Genomic DNA, 26,765 nt, shown 5'->3' with positions numbered 1-26,765 from the left:
ATGAGATTTTAAAAAGTGAAGTGCTTAGCATAGTACTCTGGCACTTAGCAAATGCCCAACAAATTTGATTGTCATTTTTCAACCAAGAAATCATAAAGGGGTGCACGGTCTGTGGAAGGCCTTGAGTTTTGTGTTTTGCTGCGTTTTGACGTCAGCACAGGCAAGCAGGAGCGCCAAAAAAGAACCTATTTAAAAGTGAAGAACAACTCTCCTGGCCACTTCGTGTCATCTCAAAATTCTGCCCCTTTAAGGAGGGCTCAGCCACGTGACCCAATGGGTCACATGGCTCGCGGGACAACATGGCTGCGCCCGCACTAGGGCTGGTTTGTGGACGCTACCCTGAGTCGGGTCGCGTCCTCTTGCTGCTGCTGCTCTCGCTGCTGTGTGGAGCGGCAGGGAGCGAGGAGGCCGGGACCAGTGCGGTCGCGGGGTCCCTTGCGGGTTCTTGCGGCTGCGGCACGCCCCAGCGGCCTGGCGTCCATGGCAGTTCGGGAGCCGCTCACCGATACTCGCGGGAGGCTAACGCTCCGGGCTCCGTACCCGGAGAGCGGCCGCTCGCGCACTCAAAGGTGCTCCATCGATTCTTCCAAGGCGGGTGGGGGCTGCTGGGTTACTGGACCGGGTTGGAGTAGGCAAAGCAAGGGACTAGTAGGAAAGGAAGTAAAGGTTATAACCACACCTCAAATCGAGCACCTGCTGATCCCGTATGAGGAGTTCTTCCTCTGTGCCTCACCGGAAGACTCCGTTTAATTGACCATTAGGGAGTTTGGTTTGAGGATTATTGTTACTTCTTTACCCCCTATTTCTTCCTCCCTCCAACCTGTTCTCTTGATGAGAGTCTCAGAATTTTAAGTCAATCAAATTATGGTTTAAATCACCATTTCCTCTCTTATTAACGGAATAAATTAGGATCCTGGGTCTCAGTATCTTCAACAGGGTTGTATACTTATCTGTAGTCTCCTCGAGTACACTCTGCTTGAGGACAAGGGCTTGTATTGTTTAGCCTGCTATTCTTAGCACTTTAGCACATAGGAAGGACTAAGCAAACTGTAGTTGTTTTATTACTATTATTTATCTGTGTCTTGCTTAGCGCCTCTATGTGTTAGGTGCCAGGATATATAAATAACTTACTGACCGGGCGCGGTGGCTCACATGCCTGTAATCCCAGCACTTTGGGAGGCCGAGGCGGGCGGATCACGAGGTCAGGGGTTCGAGACCAGCCTGGCCAACATGATGAAACCCCGTCTCTACTAAAAATACAAAAATTAGCTGGACGTGGTGGCGGGCGCCTGTCATCCCAGCTACTCGGGAGGCTGAGGCAGGGTAATTGCTTGAACCTGGGAGGCAGAGGTTGCAGTGAGCGGAGATCGTGCCACTGCACTCCAGCCTGGGCGACAGAGCAAGACTCCGTGTCGGGAAAAAAAAAAGAAAAAACAAAAAACTATTACTTCATTCTGTCTGCCCGGTATTTTGCATGTTGGTGTGTTGTCGAAACAATTTATGGAACTAGAAGTCAGGTGTTCTGACTCTTAAACTAGTGCTCTTTCTTGTTTACTTAGCGGACCCTATCCTTTTCCCATTCCATTTTTCTTTTCTTTGGGTTAATCCTGACTAATATTTAGGGCTTAGGTGAGAGGTAACATCCACAGCAGGTTTTACCTGACCGCCTCTCTTTCTCTCTCCTTCAGTATTTCCATATCCTGCCTCAGTAGTATGTGTTTACTCCGACATAACAATTATTAAAGATGTTTTTCTGCTGATGTCTCTCCCCAATTGGACTGTGAGGGTGATAGGGTCAGGACCATGATTTAGTCTCTCAGGTGTAGAGTGTAGGAGGTTGATACATGGGCTTCTCATTGTTTTTCCATCCTGTATAATTTTTGGTCTTTAATTTTTTTTCTGTTACCCCTTAGAGCATGCCCTGCAGCATTGTGTATCTTCTGTGTGTTGAAGACTCCTGATTACTGTTTTAGTGTGTATTGGCCATACTTGATTTTAATTCCTCTCTAACTTGCCGATAATTGATAATCAATCTCTCCCTCTTTCTTTTTTTTTTTTTTTTCAGAAGGAGTCTAGTTGTGTTGCCAGGCTGGAGTGCAGTGGCGCCATCTCCGCTCACTGCAGTCTCCACCTCCTGGGTTCAAACGATTCTCCTTCCTGCCTCAGCCTCCCAAGTAGCTGGGATTACAGGCACAAGCAACCATGCCCAGCTAATTTTTGTATTTTTAATAGAGATGGGATTTCACCATGTTGGCTGGATAGTCTCAATCTCCTGACCTTGTGATCCGCCCGCCTCGGCCTCCCAAAGTGCTGGGATTACAGACATGTGCCACCGCCCCCGGCCAATCTCTCCCTCTTTCTAAGGAGAAATCCTTGCATCTGTTTCTCTATTTTTTAATAGGGAGCCATCTCATTTGCATATATGCATTGGTCTGTCTCATAATTTTGTCTAGATTCCTCTGGCAAGCCCTGACATTTCTCATTTTTAAACATTCTGTTTTCCTATGGGTTCCAGAATGGATGTGGATGCTAGAATCTTTTGAATTATGTTTACAAGATGTACATTTTTCATCCCTATAGAGTGGTTTTGTGTCTTGATTGATGCTATATGGGTCATCTTTGGCCAGTTCTTATAGTCTGCTTTCTACACTGTTTAGGGGCATCTCAATTTATTAACAAATTAGTGGTTGATGAGAATATACCTTCAAGCCTTCAAGGGCACAACCTAATGACTGAACCTGAAGTAGTCTTGTTGCAAATGTCTTAGTTCATGTGCAGATGACTTTGGTCTAATTCTGACACTTTGCCATTTATTCTAAATTCAGGAACTCCAATATTTCAGGAGAAGTAAATGATCATAGTGGTGGTTCTGCTTTTTTTTTTTTTTTTCTCTTTGTTTTCTGTTTATTTGGTTTAATTCAACAAATGTTTATTTGGTACATTACTGTATAACACTTGTTATATAAGATTCATCCTATGTGCTGGGCATACAGGAAAAGACCCATACACTACCCACATGGCATTTACACTCTGGTAGGTGTTTCTCTCTCTCTCTCTCTCTCACACACACACACACACACACACACACACGTAAGCATCTTTTTTCTGTAGTGAGAATACTATAGGAGAAATATGTCCAGAGTACCTGGAGAGGAAGAAAGAATTCATTCTTCATGGACAAGTCAAGTAGTGCCTCAAAGAAAAGGTCACATTTGAGCTAGGCCTTGGAGGAAATATTTTTAGGAGCTGGGAATGGAATTTCAGATTCAAGGACATTCCAAGAAGGAGAATAGTATCAACACATGGCACACTGTGGAAATGCATGGTGTGTGCTGGGAAACATAAGTGATTTAAGATCTGGGAGTGACCTGTTCGCACTTTTTGATGTAACACTTTTTCGGTAAGTCTTTTTTTGTTTTTCTATATTCATACAATGAATGTGTGGCAAGGTGAGGGACACAGAGAAATAACACTGGGCTTTGCCCTCAAGAAATTTTCAGTTTCACTGGAAAGTTATGGCAATTAGAATTGTCTGGGAAACAATATAGACATTTAAAAATTTGATGTGTATTCCCTCTGGTTATAAAAATACAATTCTCATTGAGAAAATTATCTTAACAGTTTTCTGCACGGCTTATGATTGTGTAACAAGGAAGCAAAATGTTTTAGTCTGCTTTTATCTTTTAGAAGAGTTATTTGAAAGGCATTTAGGATCATCGGATGCTAAGATTGTAGGTAGCATGTCTGTACTTGTGGATAAAGTCAGTCTTGATTTCCTGTCTGAGGAGGTTTCTGTCTGGTAATGCTTCCCTGGGCATCCAGGCACAATCGAATGTCGTCTCTTCCATGAAACCTTTCCACCTCCTACAAAGAAGTAGTTTTTCTATCCTCTCAGTTCCCATAGCTTATTTTGTTGTTGTTTGATGACAGCTTGTATATTTTCTTTAATATAGTGCTAGTGTTTTTTTTGTTTGTTTTTGTTTATGTTTTGTTTTGTTTTTGAGACGGAGTCTTGCTCTGTCGCACAAGCTGGAGTGCAGTGGCGCAATCTCGGCTCACCACAACCTCTGCCTCCTGGGTTCAAGTGATTCTCCTGCCTCAGCCTCCCAAGTAGCTGGGACTACAGGCATCCACCACCACGCCTGGCAAATTTTTGTATTTTTAGTTGAGATGGGGTTTTACCATGTTGGCCAGGATAGTCTCGATCGCTTGCCCGGCCCTAATGTAGTGCTAGTTTTGTAGTTGTCTGATATTCTACATTGGAAGCATTTTTAGATGTTTTAATCTCTATATCTTCCACGTGCCTTGTACATTTTAGGCATTCTGTAATAATTTCTTGAATGACCTATTTCCTTTTATGGTGGATACAATATTGAGAAACTGCCTTGGGAATAAAGAAGGTCACATCCTCTTTCAAGAAACATTTGTAAAGTATTCTTTTGCTCTATTCATCCTCCTGAGAATCCTGTGAGAGAGATTGTCTCCCACTTTACAGTGAGGCAACTGCGGCTTAATGGAATCATATAGCTCAGAACTGCAAGAAACTTTGAATGTCATTTCATCTATGATTAGTGTCTGTTTGTAGAGGCAGGAGGGTGACAGAATGGTAAAGATAGATAAGCCCTGTATAGATAGATAAGGCAGGGGTTTGTGGACAGATCCAGAGAGCATGCTTCTCTTATTCACCCAGCTTTCTCATGAGCCTTTAGCTTATTTTATTTTATTTTATTTTATTTTATTTTATTTTATTTTATTTTATTAGAAGGGACTCAGAACAAGAGCCTTTAGCTTTTAATGTTAGGGCTGAGGAGAGGAAAGAAGGAAAAGGAGAAGTTACACAAAAAAGTTATGTATGATCTTATTTCATCTTTGTGTACAAGACAAAAATCACTAGCAAGTGAAAAAAAGACAAGACTGGCTTAAGCAGGAAAAAACTGGAGGGGACATTTATAGCTCTCCTGGTTGGAAGTTCAAGAGTAAATATGGTCCCAGACACACCCGGATACAGGGCCTCAGGCAGCATCTCCAAGGCCTTTCTCTTTGGCTATCTCTTGGCTCTTCTGCTCCATTGTCAGGTAATGTCCTTTCTCCTACTGATAAGATAATGAGAAGAGAAAAAGTTCTTTCCTGGTAGCTCCAGCAAAAGTTCAAAGATGAACTTTGATTGGGTCTTGGGCCTATCCCTAATTACATCTCTGTGATCAAAAGAATGCTATGGTTGGCCAGGCTTAGTGGGTCGTGGGAAGTAGGATAGAGTTATCCAGTACCCCTGGGCCACTTAGAAAGCTTAAGAAATGGTTTTGGAAAGGAACTTCAATATTTTACAAGTAGAGGGAGTGGGTGCTGGATGGACCAAAATAGCAGTGCCCACTGCACGTGGCCTAAATGTGTAGCCCACATACGGTGCTGTTATTCCAATGAATAATAGAGTCATTCTTGACTTCACTTACACTTCTGGCTTGAGTGGCAGTGGCAGAAGCTGTGGTGTGGCGGGAGGGGTTTATCTCACCTTCAGATTGGAGGAGATGTGGATTCTTTGAATTTGGACCTTCAATGAAGAGTTGACTAAAATGGTCCTTTTTATGTGGCTTAGGATCCTACAGAGTGAGACACTTGATGCTCTGGTTTTGTCCTCTTAGGACTGCGCTATCTTGTGTCCCAGCATTTATAGTGAGAATAATGGACAAACTTAGTTCAGTCCTTGACCTGCATCTGTTAAACAGGTTTCACTGTGATGTTGACATGTTATGCATGTCTAGGACTATTTAAAATTAAATAATATTTTTATAATTATGCATAATTCAAATGATAAATTGCTGATTACAGTCATGACCTCATTCAATTAGTAAAGATTTTTTGTGTCTACTGTGGACCATGCACCATGCTAGGCACTGGGGATATAGAAATGAAAGATTCATTTCTGGTCCCCAAAGAGCCTAGGTTCTAGGGAAGATGAAAACACAGAATTAAGATACTTTGGGTGAGATGCGGTGGCTCATGCCTGTAAGCCCGGCACTTTGGGAGGCTGAGGCAGGAGTATCACTTGAACTCAGAAGTTGAAGACCAGCCTGGGCACATAACAAGACCTCGTGTCTACTAAAAAAAATTAGCTGGGTGTGTTGGTGTGTTATGCCCAGACCCTCTGTTCTCTAAAGAAGACCACCAGAGTCCAGAGTCAAAGCCAAGCGGCAAGGATCTTTACGACAAGTTCGAACTTGGTCCTTCCATTACACAGCATACAAGAGGGCCCCGAACAATGCGAGTGTTTGCTTTTTATAGCCCGAAAGTTACAGGGGAACAAAGGAATTCTTTTGGTTCCCGCGCTTTCAGTAAAACTTTGAACGGCTGCCTCCTTATCGGAGACTTTTCCAGGTGGTGTTTGTACTGGGCTCAGGAAGTTTGAGAGATATATGGCGATATGTGGTGGGATGGGAGGATGTGATGTGTTTGTACTGGGCTCAGGAAGTTTGAGAGATATATGGCGATATGTGGTGGGATGGGAGGATGGGATGTGTTTGTATTGGGCTTGTTTGTTTTGAGCCCGGGGCTGAGGAATGTGCCCGGCTCCTCTCATTCCCCCCTTCTTTTCAGGTATCTGTAGAGCCAATCTTGGGTCTTACAAGTCTGATTCTGTTTCAGCGTCTACAGGTTGGTATTGGGCTCTGAGGACCATGAGTTGTACAGTGTCAAATCTTTCTCTAACGAACTGCAAAATTCTGTTAACAACACAAGGTCCTACGGTAAGCAGAAATAGAAGACTCAGCAGGGGTCTAAGGAAGGAGGCTAACAGAGAAAACATAGATGAGTTCCACCATTGGTCTGCAGCTGAAACAAACTGCCATGTTCTTACTTCTGTGCTTAACTTGCGTAACTGTTGGACCCGGTCCTCCACAAGTCCTGATTCATTTATGTAGAAACAACAGTCTTCTTTTAGGAACATACACGTACCTTCTTTTTCAGCAGTGAGTAGGTCTAAGGCCCTCCGGTTCCGCAAGGTTACCTGTGCTAGGGACGTGAGCTGCCGCTGGAGGGAGGCAAGGGACTCAGCTGACTCCTCTATAGCAACGGCAAATTGTTGGTACAGCTTGTTACTTTCTATGAGGGTGTGACCTAAGGCTCCCCCCGCCAGTCCGGCTGCCATGAAGGATGCGGTGAGGGAGATTCCTGCAATGAGGGGGAGAAATATGGCTCGTGCAGGTCTCGGTCTAGGGACTGGGTGAATAACAGCACTAGTCCAGTTACCGGTATACCTTAGGAACTCTCCGGCAGTAAGTAGAGTCAACCGGGGAACTAATGTGACAGGAAGACACAGTAGGTTGGTAACAGAGGGGCTTGATAGGTTTTTAGATAATGTTCTATTACACCAGAAGAATATGCCTGACGGAGCCCTTAAGGTGATATTAGGGGGCGTTGCAGTGATGCTGCAGAGGCTGGAATTAGTTCCTGAGAAACAGTAGTGAAACTTTTCTTGACTGGGGTTTAGGTATAGTGGCACGTTAGGGATAGGGGCATATGAGAGGTTTCGGTGGTTGTTAGCTTGGGCAGAGGTAGAGGATCCTCATGGCAGGGGGACAGCGGTTAGCGGTGGATGCCCTAGAGTGGCACACAGAAAGCAGCCAGACAGGCTGTGAAGTCCTGTAAGGTTAGCAAGTTCTAATCCTTCTTGCAATAATTTTAACCAGGAAAAAGGACGTAAATCTTGTGTCAGGCGGTTTTCTTGTCGCTGGATATTTCCATGGACCAGGGGCCGTACCTGCACTAGACCCCGCCACAGATAGAGGTGACTGCTAGGCCATGTGGAGGCGGAGGAGTAGTATACAGCCCTGTGTTGAGGCGTGGTCCAGCGGGAGTTCTAGGGGTCTCTAACTATCCATGTATATGAAAGGTCTCCATCTCGTCTACGACGGAAGGGCCATCTGGGATCTATCTGTTCTTTTCCACCCCACCATTGGTATTTATGGACGATACAATAGTTATAAGGGCAGCCGGCACTTTGGTGCCACCAATAGTGCTTACAATTGTATTGAGTCTGATCATACTCGAAGCATATCATTGGTGCCACTGGTTTGGCTATTGGGAAATCGGTAAAATTTAGTAAAATTGGGCTATTGCACCCTGAGGAGGGGCAATCTGCACTGGCCACTAATTTCCTGGGCTTATGAGGTTGCCCAGGGTGGGTTTAGTTTTCATAAAGCCAGAATCTCCAGACAAAGGGATTAGGAGCTGGCTTTATGTTTTCCCTAGCGGCCACTAGGGCGACCAACGTTAGAGTCAGACTACCTAACTGCATGTTTGCAGTGAGCTATGCTGTCGGCTCAGGGTGAGTTTTAAGGGGTTGTTCTTAGCTCTGTCCACAGTCCACATGTCCGGTGCTTCAGCCGCCGCTGTGATTGGTCCCAGGAGGTCGGAGGTTGGGTCCACTGGCTTGACGTGGGTGTAGTGGATCCACGACGTGATGCCTTCTACCTTTAGGGCGGTGGGTGTGGTTAGGAGTACCTGGAGTGGTCCTTTCTACCTGGGTTCTAGGGTCTCTTGTCGGTGTCGCTTGACCAGGACCCAGTCTCCCGGCTGGTACGGATGGGGTGTCGGCGGGGGACTGGTCTCATATAGTTCCTTCAGCTTGGGCCAGATTTCTTGATGAATTTTCTGCAAGGCTTGTAGGGAAAATAAGAGTTCAGAGACATTTTCTGTTTCAGACTTGAGCAGATCATCTTTTAGGCTGGGAACTAGGGGTGGGGGTCTACCATACATGATTTCATAAGGGGTAAGGCCCAGTCTGTAAGGGGTATTACGGGCCCCGGAACAGAGCGTAGGGGAGAAGGACTACCTAATTAGCGCCAGTCTCCATAGTCAATTTAGTTAAGGTCTCTTTTAAGGTCCGATTCATCCTTTCTACCTGTCCTGAACTCTGGGGCCTATAAGCGCAATGGAGTTTCCAATTTGCCCTAAGGATGGAAGCCAAATCCTGACTTACCTTAGCGACGAAAGCGGGCCCGTTATCTGACCTTATCTGGACGGGGAAGCCATACCTGGGAAGGATATCTTCCAGAATTTTCTTTGCTACGACCTGAGTAGTTTCTCTTTTGGTTGGGAATGCTTCAGTCCACCCTGAAAAAGTATCTACAAAGACAAGTAAGTACCGGTACCCGTACTTTCCTGGCTTTATTTCAGTAAAATCTACTTCCCAGTAGATACCGGGCCTGGTTCCCCTGAGCCTTTTTCCTGTTGCAGCTTGAGATTGGGGGTATGCGTTGTTAAGCTGGCAGACTTTGCAACTTGTCACGATACTGCTGGCCGTCTCAGCTATATGTCTGATTTTGAGCTTGGAGCGTCTGATCAGGTCTATCATCCGCCGGGCCCCCAGGTGGGTGGTTCGGTGGATGTGTTCTAACACCTGTTGTCCTAATTTTTCTGGTAGGATGGTTTGGTCATTAGTATCAGTCCACCACCTATTCTGGACTTGTTTCAGGGGAAGTTTGTCAATCCACTGGAGATCTTGTTCTGAATATTCAGGGAAATTTGGCAAGTCCTGGGAGCCCAGGTCAGGGAGCTGGAGTGTAAGGGAGTTGGCTGGGAGCCTTTGCCACATTCCTTGCAGTTTGGTCTGCCAGAAAGTTGCCTTGAGCAGTTGGAGTAGTTGGTTTCTGATGCCCTGGGCAATGCACAATGGCTAACTTTTCTGGCCTCCATAGGGCTGTTAGCAGGGCTAGGATCTCTTGCTTGTTTTTTATTTCTTTTCCTTCAGCCGTCAGTAACCCTCGCTCCCTGTAAATGGCCCCATGTATATGCGCCGTTGCAAAAGCATATCGGCTGTCTGTATATACTGTCAGCTTCTTCCCCTCCCCTAAGGTAAGAGCTTGGGTGAGCGCTATCAGTTCGGCCTTCTGGGCCGATGTCCCCGGGGGCAGGGGTTCCGCCCAGATTACCTCAGTCTCTGAAGTCACTGCCGCTCCAGTGTACCTCTGGCCTTGATGCATGAAGCTGCTCCCATCAGTGAACCAGACGAGGTCGGCGTCAGGAAGTGGGCGGTCCTGCAGGTCTTCTCGAACTCCGTGCACCTGAGCTAGTATCTTGGTGCAGTCATGGAGTGGGGCGTCCAGGTCCGGGTTGGGCAGCAGCGAGGCAGGGTTTAAGGTCGTTGGGGGCAGGAAAGTTATCCTGAGAGGATTTAGTAGTAGTCCTTGGTAGTGGGTGAGCCGGGTGTTACTCATCCATCGATTAGGTGGCTGTTTGAGTACACCTTCGATGGCATGTGGAGTAACGACCCGCAATTCTTGTCCCATGACAAGTTTATCAGCATCTTGCACCATCAGAGCCGTGGCCGCAATCATTCGGAGACAAGGGGGCCACCCGGCAGCCACTGGGTCTAACTTCTTTGACAGGTAGGCAACTGGCCTCCGCCAGGGGCCTAAGTTCTGAGTTATTACCGCCTTGGCGACACCCGTATTCTCGTCCACATATAGGGGGAAGGGCTTGGTAACATCAGGTAGCCCCAGTGCAGGCGCAGAGAGTAAGGCGGTTTTAATCTGTTGGAAAGCCTATTCGGCTTTGTCTGTCCAATTAAATGGCTGCTGCCCCCGGGTTGCCTGATACAAGGGTTTAGCCAGTTCTGCGAACCTAGGTATCCATAGTCTGCAAAATCCTGCCGACCCCAGGAATTCCCTCACTTGTCTGGTGGATTGTGGCCTGGGGATATGCAGAACAGTTTGTTTCCAGCGCTGTTAACCAGCGCTGCCCTTCTTTGAGCAGGTACCTCAGATATGTTACCTCTGGCTTACAGATTTGAGCTTTCTTTGCCGAGGCTTGGTAGCCCAGATTCCCCAGAGCTTGTAAGAGACCTTTGGTCCCTTGGATGCAAGCTTCTTGGGTCTCAGCAGCAATTAGGAGGTCATCAACATACTGTAGTAAAGTTATTTCAGGGTGTTTGCATCGGTACTCACCCAGGTCTTCATGGAGGGCCTCATCAAACAGGGTAGGAGAGTTTTTAAATCCCTGCGGCAGCCTGGTCCATGTCAATTGGCCACTTATGCCCTTATCAGGGTCATTCCACTCGAAGGTGAAGAGCTTTTGGCTCTGAGGGGCTAAAGGCAAACTGAAGAAAGCATCTTTCAAATCTAAAACAGTGTACCATTGATGTTTAGGGTTTAAGGTACTCAGGAGGGTATACGGGTTAGGCACAGTTGGATGTATGTCCACAACCCTCTTATTGATTTCTCTTAAGTCTTGTACAGGTCTGTATTCTCTACTATTAGGTTTTCGTACCGGCAACAATGGAGTATTCCAGGGCGAGTGACATGGGCAAAGGACCTCTTGGTCAAGGAGCCAGCGGATATGCGGGGCAATTCCTTTCTTGGCCTCTAGGGGCATCGGGTATTGGCGTACCCACATGGGGTCTGTCCTAGGCTTAAGTTCAACAAACAAGGCAGGACGGTGTTTTGCTAGTCCTAAGCCCCCCGTTTCCGCCTAAGCTTCTGGATATTGCTGGAGCCAGGTTGCTATGTCCTGGTGAGGGGCCGCTCGCTCCTGGTGGAGCCGGTACTCATCTTCTAGGGTTATAGTCAGGACGGACACGGGTTGATTGTGGGAGTTGGTCACGACGGGCCCCTCAGGGAGGAAATGGATCTGTGCTCCCATTTTAGTTAGCAGGTCTCTCCTTAATAGGGGACAAGGGCTCTCAGGGATGACCAGGAAAGAATGGGTTACATTCTTGGCTCCGAGGTTTACTGTCCTTTGTGTTGTCCATGGGTATTTTTTAACTCCTGTGGCCCCTTGTACCCACGAGGACTTGGAGGACAATTTCCTATTAGTTTTAACTAAGACTGAGTGCTGTGCTCCCGTATCGACCAAGAACTGGACTGGGGACCCCTCCACTTGCAAAGTTACCCTAGGTTCAGGGAGGGGATCCGAACCCTGTCTTCCCTAGTCTTCATCTTGAGTGACTAGTACGGGTGTAGACTTAGGGGGTCCCTGTCCTCGTTGTTTCTTTTTGGGGCAGTCTCTTACCTAGTGGCCAGCCTCCTTGCAGTAGGCACATTGGCCTTTTCTCAGGTTATCATGCCTGGGGGGCCGCCTAGGTTGGGTGTACTCTGGCTGTAGATGCTCTTTCTGTACCACTGCTGCCAGGACCTTGGTCATTTTTTCAGTGGCCTTAAATTGCCTTTCCTCTGGAGTATCTCTGTTATTGTAAACCTGCTGGGCTATCTGAAGGAGGTCTTGAATCCGCTTTCCTTCCAAGTCTTCTAATTTCTGGAGGTTTTTTTGAATATCTGGGGCTGCCTGATTTACGAAAGACATTACAACAGCTGCCTGACTTCCTGGAGCCTCTGGATCTATGGGGGTGTACTGTCTAAAAGCTTCCATTAATCTTTCTAAGTAGGTGGCTGGGCTCTCTGTCTTTCCCTGCAGAATAGAATATACTTTAGCCAAATTAGTGGGCTTGCGAGCAGCTGCCCGGAGACCTGCCATTAGAGTCTGGCGATAAAGGTGTAGCCGTCCCCTACCTTCTGCCGTGTTGTAGTTCCACGCTGGCCTGGTCAGAGGAAAGGTCGCGTTTATGAGGTCGGGGTTGGCAGTCGGTTGACCGTCGTCCCCTGGGACCAGCTTTCTAGCTTCTACCTGTATTCTCTCTCGCTCTTCCGTGGTAAACAAGATTCGGAGGAGCTGCTGGCAATCATCCTAAGTGGGCTGGTGGGTGAACATGACACTATCCAGTAAAGCCAGTAAATCTTTGGGGTTGTCTGAAAACCGAGCACTCTGAGTCTTCCAGTTATACAGATCACTGGTGGAGAATGGCCAGTACTGGAGCCTGGGGATTCCTGTGTCATCTGGGGGTCCTATTTCCCGAAGGGGTAAAGCCACCGTGGAGTCAGGCGGCTGGGGGGGCTAGCCCGCGAAGTGCGCCTTCGCGTCCGCCCCACTGGCCCTTCAAAGTTACCTTCCCTGTCAGCGGGCCCGTGTGTGCCGGCCGCCTCCCCTCCGCCTGCTCCTTCCTGCGACTCAGCCCGGGGGGTCGGGGCCTGGGGCCCGGAGGGGTACAGAGGGGGTTCTGTGAACAGTGGGTCCCCGCTATCAGGTAGAACAGGATGGGGGGGGGACAGTTGGTTGCTTGGATTTTAGTGGTCGAGCAACCAGTGTCTTACAGGGTTCAGAGGCTAATTGGAAAGGGGACAGCCAAGGAGGCGGGTTCTCAACAAGGTCCTGCCATATGAGGATATATGGGATTTGATCTAAGTGGCCCGCACGCCCAGGTAGGAAAATCTTGGACTTTACCCTAGTGATGACCGCAAGTCGGAAGGTCCCTTCGGGTGGCCACCTTACATCAAAGGCAGGCCATTCGGAGCGACACAGAGTAATTAGCTTTCCTTTCCTGATTTCCATACCAAGATCATGGCCCCTTGCTCTTACTTCTTTGAAATTATTCGTAAAGAGAGATAGAGGAGTGCTCTGGGTATTACCCATCCTGTAATAATTTGTAGTCCCTTCCTGTAAAGGAATGTGGGTTTGAATCCCTGCAAAGGAAATCTGATCTGACTTATTAATGATATTTAGTCGCGATCGTGCTCCAACAGCCCAGATCAGAGACAGTTACTGCCCAAACCGCAGACCGGCGCTCGGGGCAGTTCAGGTCAGAGACAGCTACTGCCCAAACCCCAAACCGGCGCTCGGGGCAGTTGAGATCAGAGACAGCTACTGCCCAAACCCCAAACCGGCGCTCGGGGCGGTTGAGATCAGAGACAGCTACTGCCCAAACCCCAAACCGGCGCTCGGGGCGGTTGAGATCAGAGACAGCTACTGCCCAAACCCCAAACCGGCGCTCGGGGCGGTTGAGATCAGAGACAGCTACTGCCCAAACCCCAAACCGGCGCTCGGGGCGGTTGAGATCAGAGACAGCTACTGCCCAAACCCCAAACCAGCGCTCGGGGCGGTTGAGATCAGAGACAGCTACTGCCCAAACCCCAAACCGGCGCTCGGGGCGGTTGAGATCAGAGACAGCTACTGCCCAAACCCCAAACCGGCGCTCGGGGCGGTTGAGATCAGAGACAGCTACTGCCCAAACCCCAAACCGGCGGTCGGGGCAGTTCAGATCGTAAGCTAGATCAGACGAGCACCAGGCGACGTCTCCTACCGGTCTCCGCTGGCCGTCCTATAGCGCGTCCCCCAGGACTGTGCCAGCTCCAGTTTCAGACCTCGCGAGTCACAGATTCAGATTCAGAACAGACACAGACAGACAAACGGAGACGAGCCGGCTCACCTATCAGTAGATCGATCCTAGTAGATCCGTTGACCAGGGGTCTGGTGGGCTTGGGGGAATCCCGGACGAGCCCCCAGATGTTATGCCCAGACCCTCTGTTCCCCAAAGAAGACCACCAGAGTCCAGAGTCAAAGCCAAGCGGCAAGGATCTTTACGACAAGTTCGAACTTGGTCCCTCCATTACACAGCATACAAGAGGGCCCCGAACAATGCGAGTGTTTGCTTTTTATAGCCCGAAAGTTACAGGGGAACAAAGGAATTCTTTTGGTTCCCGCGCTTTCAGTAAAACTTTGAACGGCTGCCTCCTTATCGGAGACTTTTCCAGGTGGTGTTTGTACTGGGCTCAGGAAGTTTGAGAGATATATGGCGATATGTGGTGGGATGGGAGGATGTGATGTGTTTGTACTGGGCTCAGGAAGTTTGAGAGATATATGGCGATATGTGGTGGGATGGGAGGATGGGATGTGTTTGTATTGGGCTTGTTTGTTTTGAGCCCGGGACTGAGGAATGTGCCCGGCTCCTCTCAGGTGTTCACCTGTAGTCCCAGCTGCATAGAGGCTGAGGTGGGAAACTTGCTTGAGCCCAGGAGATCGAGGGTACTGTGAGCTATGATCATGCCTCTGCACTCCAGCGTGGGGTGACAGAGTGGGACTCCATCTCTTAAAAAAAAATGTATATATATGTGTGTGTGTGTGTATATATATATACGTGTGTGTGTGTGTGTGTGTGTGTATATATATATATATATATATTTTTTTTTTTTTCCTGCAGGCAGGAAAGGCCTCCTGGAGGAGGTGATCCTTGAACCATGACAATATTTACAAAGAGACAAAGTATTTTATGAAAATGCAGGTGAAACACAGGGCAAGAGATAGTGTGAGAGATGAGCTCTGATGTTTATATATGTTATTCTGAAAGGTGATAGGAATTCCTGACAATTTTAAGTAGGAAAGTAGTATGGTCAGATTGACACTTTTTTTTTTTTTTTTTAAAACAGGAAGTACATTTACGTGGTTTAAAAATTTAAAAACATATAAAAAAGTATATAGTGAACAATTTCTCATTTACCCAATAACCTTCCCCTCAGACAACCACTGCATGCATTTCTTGTATATTTCCTCAGAGCTATGTTCTGCAAATATAAGTAAATACAAAAATATGTGAACCTATGTACCTCAACCTGCTTTCATGCTAATGACAGCATACCTTACTTACCATTTGTGCACCTTGCTTTGTTCATGTAGCTCATCATAGTGAGATCTTTCCATATCAATACATCAAAAGCTTCCTTTGATATCCCCCTCTTCTTTTTTCTTTCCTTTGGGCTGCTTAATTTTCCATTTTATCGAAGGCCCACAATTTACTTAAAATGAGCCTACTATTGATGGACATTTAGGTTGTTTCCAACCCTTTTCTGTTGGAAAATTGTGTTGGGTACAGTAGACTAACATTTTTAGAAGGATTAGTAGGGGCTTAAATATTTGTTGAATGAATTATTGAATGGAAAATAGATGACTTGGAAGCAAGTGGGGATGTGAAAGGGAACTGAAGACAGGAACACCAATTACAAGGCTTTTGCATTTATCTGGGGATAGAAAAGAGGGAGAGATTAGAGAGATACATACTTAGGAGATCGAGTGAGACTAGGTGGCCTGTGTAATGTTGGGAGTAGGGGATGCGAGTAGTCAAGGTTGATTTCTTGGGATAGCAGTAATACATTGGACAAACAAAAACACATTTATTACTAATTTATCATAGATGAAAACAGCACCGTTTTTATTGGGAAATGCATGCATAGAATCAAAGCAACCACTAACAAGGAAAGTCAGTAGAAATAGAAAGTAGAATCAATGATTGTGGATTCCTAATTTGTTTCTTCTGATGTTATTTTTCTAATGCTTCTGCCCTTATTGCTAAGCAACTCTTTTTTTTCCAGCTAGTCGTCTCTCCTTGACTTCTTTTTTTCCTTTTCTAATTTGAGCCCTTGGTTTTTAAAATTTTATTTTTAATCGACAAATAATTATATAATAATTTGTGGGGTACATTGTGATGTTTTGATATATGTTTACATTGTGGAATGAGTCAAGCTAATTAACAAATCCATCAGCTCACATACTTATATTTTTTGTGTGTGGTGAAAACATTTAAAATCTATTTTTTAATAATTGTGAAATATATAATGCATTATTTATTATAGTCACCACTCTGTGCAATACATCACTAAAGCTTATTTCTTCCATCTAACTGAAATTTTGTACTGTTTGATCAACATCTTTCTTTTTCCCATCTTCCCCACTCCCCTAGCCTCTGATAACCACCACTCTACTTCAATTAGTTCAACTTTTTTCGATTCCACATTTGAATGAGATCATCAAGGTATTTGTCATTTTGTGCTTGGCGCATTTCACATAGCATACCGGCCGCTAGGTTCATCCATGCTGTCATAAATGACAGAGTTTTCTTCTTTTTTTTTTTTTTTGAGATGGAGTCTCGCTCTGTTACCCAGGCTGGAGTGCAGTGGCGCAGTCTCTGCTCACTGAAAGCTCTGCCTCCCGGGTGCATGCCATTCTCCTGCCTCAGCCTCCTGAGTAGTTGGGATTACAGGTGCCTGCCACCATGCCTGGCTAATTTTTTGTATTTTTAGTGGAAATGGGGTTTCACTGTGTTAACCAGGATGGTCTCGATCTCCTGACCTCGTGATCCAACTGCCTTGGCCTCCCAAAGTGCTGGGATTACAGGCGTGAGCCACCACGCCTGGCCGTTTTCTTCTTTTTAAGGTTAAAATGTATAAATAAAATATATGTATATGCATATATATATATCATTTTCTTTATCCATTTATCTGATAAGGGACACCTAGGTTGCTTCTGTAGCTTAGCTATTGTGAATAATGTTGCCATGAATATGGGATTGTAGATATTTTTTGAGCATACTGGTTTTATTTCCTTTGGCCATATACCCAGAAGTGGGATACCTGAATCATATGGTAATTCTGTTTGCAAATTTCTGAGGAACCTCCATATTGTTTTCCATAATCACTGTATTTACATTCGCACCAACTGCCCAAGGGTTCCTTTTTTTCTACACCTTCTCCAACACTTGTCATCTTTCATTTTTTTGATGATAGACATTCTAACAAGTGTGAGGAGATAGCCCATTGTAGTTTTAATTTGTGTTTTCCTGGTGATTAGTTGTGATGAGCATTTTTTCTTATATTTGTTAGCCATTTGTATGTCTTTTGAGCAATGTCTCTTCGGGTCCTTTGCTCATTTTAAAATTGAGTTCTTTGTTTTCTTGCTATTTAGTTGAATTCCTTATGTATTTTGAACATTAACTCCATATAAGATGCATGGGTTGCAAAGATTTTCACTCATTCTGGGATATCTTTTCACTCTGTTGTTTCCTTTGCCTTTTGGTTTGATGCAATCCGATTTGTTTATTTTTGCTTTTGTTGCCTATGCTTTCGGGGTCAAGTCTGAGAAGTCTTTGCCAGGCCTGTCTCATGGAGCTTCTTTTCCCAATGTTTTCTTGTAGTAGTTTTACAGTTTCAGACCGTACATTTAAGTCTTTAATATAGTTTGAGTTGATTTTTGTATATGCTATGAGATAAGGGTCTAATTTCATTCTTCTACATGTGGATATTCAGTTTTCCTAATACCATTTATTGAAAGATTGTCCTTTCTCCATTGTGTGTTCTTGGTGCCTTTGTTGAAAATCAATTGATGGTAAATGCATGAGTTTATTTCTGAGCTCTCTATCCTGTTCCATTGGTTTTTGTGTTAGCTTTTATGCCAGTACCATGCCATTTGATTAGGTTTGTATTTATTTTGAAGTCAGCTAGTGTGGTACTCCACCTTTGTTCTTCTTGTTCAAAATTGCTTTGGGTCTTTGGGGTCTTTAGTGGGTCTGTACAAATTTTAGGATTTTTTTCCTATTTCCTTGAAAAATGACATTGGAATTTTGATAGGAATTACATTGAATCTGTGGATTGCTTTGGGTACTATGGACATTTTACTATTAATTCATTTAATCCATGAACATAGGATGCCTTTCCATTTATTTGTCTTTTTATACTATTTTTTTCATCAATGTTTTATAATTTACAGTATATAGGTGTTTCACTTCTTTGGTTAAATTTACTACTAAGTGTCTTTTTTTTTTGATGCTACTGTGAATGGGATTAATTTCTTTTTCTTTTTTTTTTGAGACGGAGTTTCACTCTTGTTGCCCAGGCTGGAGTGCAGTGGCATGATCTTGGCTCACTGTAACCTTCGCCTCCCGAGTTCAAGCAGTTCTCCTGCCTCAGCCTCCCAAGTAGCTGGGATTACAGGCATGCACCACCATGCCCAGCTAATTTTGTGTTTTTAGTAGAGACGGGGTTTCTCCACTTTGGTCAGGCTGGTCTTGAACTCCTGACCTCAAGTCATCAGCCTGCCTCGGCCTCCCAAAGTGCTGGGATTACAAGCGTGAGCCACCGCGCCCCGCCTGGGATTAATTTTTTAATATCTTTTTCAGATAGTTCATCATTAGTTTAAAGAAATGCTGGCTGAGCACGGTGGCTCATGCCTGTAATCCCAGCACTTTGGGAGGCCAAGGCGGGTGGATCACCTGAGGTCAGGAGTTCGAAACCAGCCTGGCCAACTTGGTGAAACCCTGTCTCTACAAAAAATACAAAAATTAGCTGGGCGTGGTGGCAGGCACCTGTAATCCCAGCTACTCGGGAGGCTGAGGCAGGAGAATCACTTGAATCCGGGAGGTGGAGGTTGCAATGAGCTGAGGTCACGCCATTGCACTCAAGCCTGGCCAACAGAGAGAGACACCGTCTCAAAAAAAAGAAAAGAAAAAAAAAAAGAAACGCTGCAGATTTTTACATATTGATTTTTGTGCCCTGCAACTTTGCTGAATTCATATATCAGTTCTGACAGTTTTTTGGTGGAGCCATTAGGTTTCTGTATGTAAGATCATGCTGGCCGGGCGCGGTGGCCTGTAATCTCAGCACTTTGGGAGGCCGAGGAGGGCGGATCATGAGGTCAGGAGATCGAGACCATCCTGGCTAACACAGTGAAACCCCGTCTCTACTAAAAATACAAATAATAATAAAAAAAAAAGATTAGCCGGGCGTGGTGGCAGGTGCCTGTAGTCCTAGCTACTCGGGAGGCTGAGGCAGGAGAATGGCATGAGCCTAGGAGGCGGAGCTTGCGGTGAGCTGAGATCGCGCCACTGCACTCCAGTCTGGTAGACAGAGTGAGACTCCGTCTCAAAAAAAAATCAATCATGGCATCTACAATCAGGGACAATATAACGTCTTTGTTTCCAGCTTGGATGCTGTTTCTTTCTTTCTCTTGCCTGATTGCTCTGTCTAGGACTTCCAGTATTATATGGAATAGAAGTGGCAAGAGTATGCATCCTTGGCTTGTTCTGAATCTAAGAGGAAAAGCTTTCAATTTTTCCCCATTGAGTATAGTGTTAGCTGTGGGCTTTTCATATATGGCTTATATTAAGGTACATTCCTTCAATGCCTAACTTGTCAAGAGTTTTTATCTTGAAAAGATGTTGAATTTCGCCAATGTCTTTCTGCATATATTGATGTGAACGTTTGGTTTTGCCCTTCATTCTGCTAACGTGGCATATCACATGTGTAGGTTTGCATATGTTGAACTACCCTTTGATCCTAGGGATAAACCCCACTTAATTTTGGCATATGATCCCTTTAATGTGCTGTTGAATTCACTTTGCTAGTATTTTGTTAGAATGTTTGCATCTATGTTCATTAGGGATATTGGCCTGTGTATATATATATATATTTTCTTCTAGTAGTATTCTTGTCTGGCTTTGGTATCAGTGTAATGCTGGTATCATAAAATGAGTTTGGAAGTGTTTCCTCTTCTTCAATTTTTTGGAAGAATTTGAGAAGGATTGGTATTAGTTCTTCTTTAAATTAGAATTCTGCCATGAAGCCATCTGGTTCTGGGCTTTTCTTGATGGAAAATTACTGTTGTTGTTATTATTATTATTATTACTTGAGATGGAGTCTCACTTTGTCACCAGGCTGGAGTACAGTGGTGCAATCTTGGCTCACTGCAACCTCCGCCTCCTGGGTTCCAGTGATTCTCCTGCCTCAGCCTCCCAAGTAGCTGGGATTCCAGGCGCGTGTCACCACACCTGGCTAATTTTTTGTATTTTTAGTAGAGATAGGGTTTCGCCATGTTGGTCAGGCTGGCCTCAAACTCTTGCCCTCAGGTGATCCACCTGCTTCAGCCTCCCAAAGTCCTGGGATTACAGGCGTGAGCCACTGTGCCTGGCCAATTTTTAAAATTATTTATTCAGTTTCCTTATTTGTTATCAGTCTGTTCAGATTTTCTACTTTATCTTGATTTGGTCTTGATAGGCTTTATGTTTCTAGAAATTTATCCTTTTTTTTCAAGGTTATCAAATTTGTAGATATATAATTGTTTATAAGTAGTTTCTTATGATCCATTTTATTCTGTAATATTGAGCCCTTGTTTATAGATGAGGGACTTGACAGTTCCTAAGCTGCTGTGGAGTCTATTAATTGACTCACTCAAATGATTTGAAAATAAGACATTATGTCTGTTAAGAGTGTATTTCTGACAGATGGTATGGTTGAAGCCCTGTGGTTTTTGAAAAAAGTTGAGATAGAATTCATATAGCATACAATACACTCTTTTAACATGTACAATTTAGTGGTTTTTAGTATAGTTATGAGGTGTTACAACTATCACTGCCTAATTCCAGAATACTTCATCATCTCAAGAAGAAACCTATGCCCATTATCAATCATTCCCCATTCCTGCCTCCCTCTAGCAACCACTAATCTACTTTGTGTCTCTTTGGATTTGTCTATTCTGGACATTTCATACGAATAGATTCATACAATATGTGGCCCTTTGTGATTGGATTCTTTCACTTAGTATAGTATTTTCAAGGTTCACTCATACTGTAGCATGAACCAGTGCTTATTTCTTTTTATGTCTGAATATTATTCCATTTTATAGATATACCATATTTTGTTTACTTATTCATCAGTTGATAGACATTTGGATTGCTTCTGCTTTTTGGCTATTATGAATAATGCTGCTATGAATGTTTTTGTACAAGTTTTTGCATGGACATATGTTTTTATTTCTCTTGGGTATATACCTAGGAGAACTGCAGGGTCATATAACTCTTTGTTTAGCTTTTTGAGAAACTGCCAGACTGTTTTCCAAAGCAGCTGAACTATTTTACATTCCTACCAGCTATATATGAGGGTTCCAATTTCTTCACATCCTCATCAACACTTGTTATTGTGTCTTTTTTGTTATAGTCATGCTAGTGATCATGAAGTGGAACCTCATTATAGTTTTGATTTGCATTTCGCTAATGACTCATGATGTTGAGCATGGACCTGCATTTTTTAACTGAACATTTTCAGTGTGATCCTCAGACCCTGTGCTCAGTGTTGGGAACAGAGCTGTGAATAAGGCAGCCCCAGTTGCTGTCTTCTTGGAGTTTAGAGTTCATGTGGGAAGGTAGATAGGAACAAAGTAATTGCAATTAGGGTTTTTATAAGGAATTATACAACACATAGCCCCTTAGTAAACTTTAAAACTTTCTATTTTAGTGAGGTAAGCCTTTTTCATGATTGTTGGAGGCCAAAATTCATGCAGTGGTTATTTAAAGATAGAGATTGCATTTTTACATGTGCTTTTAAAAATAATTCAAAGAAACAAAAGCATATGCGAATAAAATATGTATAAAGAAAACAGTGGGGCTGGTCACGATGGCTCATAATCCCAGCAGTTTGGAAGGCTGAGGTGGGAGGATCACTTGAGCCCAGGAGTTGGAGACCAACCTTGGCAACACAGTGAGACCGCATGGCTTAAAAAAAAATTAGCTAGGTTGGGCGCGGTGGCTCACACCTGTAATTGTAGCACTTTGGGAGGCTGAGGCGGGTGGATCACCTGAGGTCAGGAGTTCAAGACCAGCCTGGTCAACTTGGTGAAACCCTGTCTCTACTAAAAATACAAAAATTAGCTGGGCATGATGGTGGGCGCCTGTAATCCCAGCTACTCAGGAGGCTGAGGCAGGAGAATTGCTTGGACCCAGGAGGTGGAGGTTGCAGTGAGCCATGATCATGCCACTGTACTCCAGCCTGGGTGACAGAGCAAGACTCCATCTCAAAAAAAAAAAAAAAAAAAAAAAAATTAGCTGGTCATGGTGGCACATGTCTGTGCTCCAGCCATTTGAGAGACTGAGGTGGGGGGATCTCTTGAATCTGGGAAGTCAATAGTCAATGCTGTAGTTAGCCCTGATCATGCCACTGTACACCAGCTTGGTCAAAAGAGTGAGAACCTGTCTCAAAAGAAAAGGAAAGTTGAATATTCTCCCTACCTCTGCATTCCAGCCATTAGCGGCTTGGTGACTGTTATTCCAGACCTGTTTCCAGTACAGGTATAGATTTGTATCAGTAGAGGTTTGATTAAGGAGATTACCTTCCTAAAGAATTTTCACTTCTTTTTGAGAGACTTGTGATTCACCTTCTTTGGGGTATAGAGAGATTTTTCCTAATTTTACAGTTATTACTGTGGTGAAGATTTACTAACTATTGAGTGCTTACTGGGTGCTAGGAACCTTACCCCTACACAGGTACACCTTGGTTGTGATGCATGACTTCCTGTGTTTCACCTTTCATTGTAGATGGTCCCCATCCCTGCCGGAGTATTTACAATGGGCACAGATGATCCTCAGATAAAGCAGGATGGCGAAGCACCTGCGAGGAGAGTTACTATTGATGCCTTTTACATGGATGCCTATGAAGTCAGTAATGCTGAATTTGAGAAGTTTGTGAACTCAACTGGCTATTTGACAGAGGTAATGGGATTGGGGAAAGGAGGGAGAACTTGTTCTTTTCCAGAACTTTTAAGAATGCTTTAATAGCAGCTCAGAGTGACTGACCACTTTTACCACATTCTGTGGTAGAACTGTGTGAAGCATTTTATTGTATATATTTCATCTTAATTTCTCACAACAACCCTATGAGGCCGGTTATTTTTCAGGTGACATACTGAGGATTAGAAAAGTGATTTGCCCCACATCACACAGCTAGTTGGTGGTAGAGCTGGGATTCCAGCCTGGCCAGTGTGACCTCAGAACCTGTGCTGTAACTATTACACTATATTGTGTTAATGCTTAATGTGTCAGAGAATACCACTGACCACTAAGGCTTTTTGAGATAACAGATGGCATGCAAAGTAAGACCACTTTTCTTCTCAGTAAATCGCAGTTTGGTTTTTCCAGAAGCATTTCATATTTTTTAAGTGATAAATGCAGAAGTGCAGTTTTTCATTTTTGTGGCTTTATTCCAACACCTTGGCGACTCACACACACTGTGCTGTGGCAGCCCCAAACATTATGTGGTGGCCACTGAATCACAAAGCAAGGTTCTGAAAGTGGATGTTGTCCTAAATGGGAATAGGAAGAGGAAGGCTTTCTAGTCTATGAATGTTTATGTCACTTTCTGAAATACACTTATTTTATTTGCTTTCTAGTTTTCTCTCACAAAAAAACTTTACTCTTGTCTTCAGTTCGTGGAGTCCCTGTTCCTTTTTTTTTTCTTTAAGGCCCCAAATGTCTTTTTGTAAATTATTATTAAGTGAATAATTTGAGAGTGAATGTATAAAGTAAAACAACTTTCAAATTTGGTTTTGCATTGTCACATTTCTTTGGAATTTGCTCAAATATACAAAGTGGTTAGAAACCTTTTTTGTACACATTTCTAGTAAGCAGAAGTCCTTTTCCTTTTGGTTTCACAGGATATTCTCAGCTCAGGTTCCTCATTAGTTTACTTAAGTTAGAAAACTTCTAAAGAACAGGGTTGTCCATGAAGATTAGATAGAATAAGCAGAACTTAGGGCATCTAAAAACATGGATGGGGAAAAGTTATAAGTTGGTACAAAAGTAATTACGGTTTTTGTCATTGCTTTTAATGGCAAAGACCGTGATTACTTTTACACCAATCTCATATATCTGGTTATTTACTACCCTCGAGCCCAAATGTAATATTTCCTTCAATTATGATGCAAACAACAAACCACAGCAGTAGTAGCAGTACCTCTGACTTTGTTACCAGTAGAAATCACAGACATTTTTAATCATATTTTTGTTGTTGCAGAGATCTTGAAATATTGTCTGCATTCATCCCCACTTTGAAATATGATAATTATGAGACCTGCCACTAGATCTTATTTAATATATTAATGAAGAGCATATTTAATACTATAGCACTAATTTGCTTATTAATATTTTGATATAATGACTTTTCCTCATAATACTATTGATTTTATTTTATGCATTTTAAATGTTTTATTCTGAGAAGGGGGTTCTTAAGCTTCACCATACTGCCAAGGAGCTCAAAAAGGACCAAGAACTGCCTTGGACCATATGCTCTATTTTTTTTAATGGCACTCTATAGTCTTCTTTTCCCATCTCTCCAGCTTCACTTTATATCACACTCCTCTTGTGAACCGTGTTCTAGCCCTGCTGGTTTTGTTTCTATTCCTTGAAAACTCAACATTCTTTCCCACCTCAAGAGCTTGGTCCTTATTTTCTCTCTGCTTGGAATTCACAGTTCTCTTGCTTATCACCCTTATGCATGACTGGCTCCTTCTCATTCTTGAGTCGTCTCATCTTAAGTGTCACTTTCTCAAGAACGTTTTTCATGACACTCTTTACCTTACAAGGTGAAGTAAAGTTATAATTATTTTCTTCCATTCTTTGTTTGCTTGATTTTTTCTGTGCTCCCACACTTAAGCACAATAAGGATAGGGACCATGGCTATCTGATATTGACCTTATATCCCCCAATTTAGCCCCAAACTAGGCATAAGGTAGGTGTTTGATACACATTTGTTGAATAAATAAATGGCTTAGGTAGTTAGTCATGGCAGTGTCACAAGGGAATGCAGGAAGAAGATTGGGGTGAAGAAGAGATGGTAGCCTCCCCTCCGGAAAAGGAGTTGGAGGTGCTTGTAAGATCTGCAATATAAGATCCGGTACTCAGTTAATTTCATCTAGTAAGAACAGGACAGAACTAGAGGTAGAGATTTGAGAGTCATTTGGAGTACTGGCTATAGTTAATTTGATGAGGTTGAAAGAAGTTGTCCATCAACAAGCATCGATCAGTGTATCTCAAAGTGTATCTCTTGAGCTACCTGTATTAGAATGACTAGCTGTGTGCTATTTACACATACAGACTCCTTGACCTCACCCTAGAGCCCCAGAATCAGAATCTCTGGGGTTGGGGAGCAGCAGTATATAGTTTGAACCAGCTGATTACATAATCTCAATTGCACAAAGCCTGAGAGCCACTGGTGTAGTAGAAGTGCAGAGAGCCAAGGGCAGAGCTCTGGGGAGCAACAGTGTTCCAGTGGCTGAAACAAGAGCCCACATATTTTAGGAGATGAATAAGAACACTCAGAAATGTAGGAGGAGAGTCATGGTTACCAAGGGACAAATGACCTAATTTTCAGAATAGGGTTACATACAACAAAAATAATCAGGTGGATGAAGACTTGAGACACTAATGGTAAATAAAATCGTTAAAATACAGATTTCTATTTGGTGCTTGAATTGGCCAGTTGAGATTTGTAAGCACATTTGACCCCTTAGTGGAGCTAGAACGTGTCAGAATATGAGCAAACAGTGCCATTTTTTCATTTAGCTAGATTCAGGACAAGGACAAAACTTGATTATGTAATCTCACATGTACAGAATACTATTTCCCAGAGTCATTTGTAATACTTGGGGAAATGTATTTCCTTCAGGAACAGTCATGTTCTCAAAAACTAATCTTGTTCAGTCTGCATTCTTATCAGCTAAGTGAGTCTTAAACGAAAATGGTCTCTGTAAGTGACATTAACTTGTTTTAAGAGGAAGCCAGAGACTTTTAGGTCATTTCTGAGTCCCCTGGGAAGTCATAAGAAAGACCCAAGTTCAACCGGACAAGAGGAATAACTTTAATAGTGTGGAGAGAAAATGGCACACATGAAACACATTACCACAACCTTTTCTGGATTTTTATTTCCTACCTTCCTTATAGGCTGAGAAGTTTGGCGACTCCTTTGTCTTTGAAGGCATGTTGAGTGAGCAAGTGAAGACCAATATTCAACAGGCAGTAAGTAATGTTTCAATAGGCTCCTGTATTTCTCAAAGGCTCATTGAAAAGGGTTTGGGTGAAAAATCCAAACCACACATGTCACCCCCCTCTCCCCCTGACACCTAACCATTCTCCTGCTGAGGCCTGACCCCAAATAATAGGCCCATGGACCAGGACGCCTTATCTTAAGGAAAATGGGACAAGACGGTATCTGAGGAAGTGCTGGGTCTGCCTTGAGCTTCTGTCTCATGTGCCAAGGAACACACTGCATTGCTAGGTAGAGCTCAGTAGGCTCCAGACACTTCTGAGTTTCATTTACTTATAGCCATTTCTAGAATGGAGAGCTCAGTGAGAACAT

General features: G+C 43.9%; 1 protein-coding gene across 2 annotated transcripts in view; it reads left to right on the top strand.

Annotated features, from left to right (window-relative positions):
• The first annotated feature begins 275 nt into the window (after positions 1 to 275).
• SUMF1 (sulfatase modifying factor 1) overlaps positions 276 to 26,765 on the top strand; it is a 113,632-nt gene continuing 87,142 nt past the window's right edge. For both annotated transcript variants that reach the window (XM_015130371.3, XM_015130369.3), the window contains exons 1-3: positions 276 to 569; positions 22,952 to 23,125; positions 26,351 to 26,425. In XM_015130371.3, coding sequence (XP_014985857.3) covers positions 300 to 569; positions 22,952 to 23,125; positions 26,351 to 26,425 — 519 coding nt within the window. In that variant the 5' untranslated portion in view covers positions 276 to 299. The remainder of the gene's footprint in view (positions 570 to 22,951; positions 23,126 to 26,350; positions 26,426 to 26,765) is intronic.

Source organism: Macaca mulatta, chromosome 2 (assembly GCF_049350105.2).
Source record: "Macaca mulatta isolate MMU2019108-1 chromosome 2, T2T-MMU8v2.0, whole genome shotgun sequence".
Classification (NCBI taxonomy): Eukaryota; Metazoa; Chordata; class Mammalia; order Primates; family Cercopithecidae; genus Macaca; species Macaca mulatta.
This window is presented reverse-complemented; position numbering and strand designations above follow the sequence as displayed.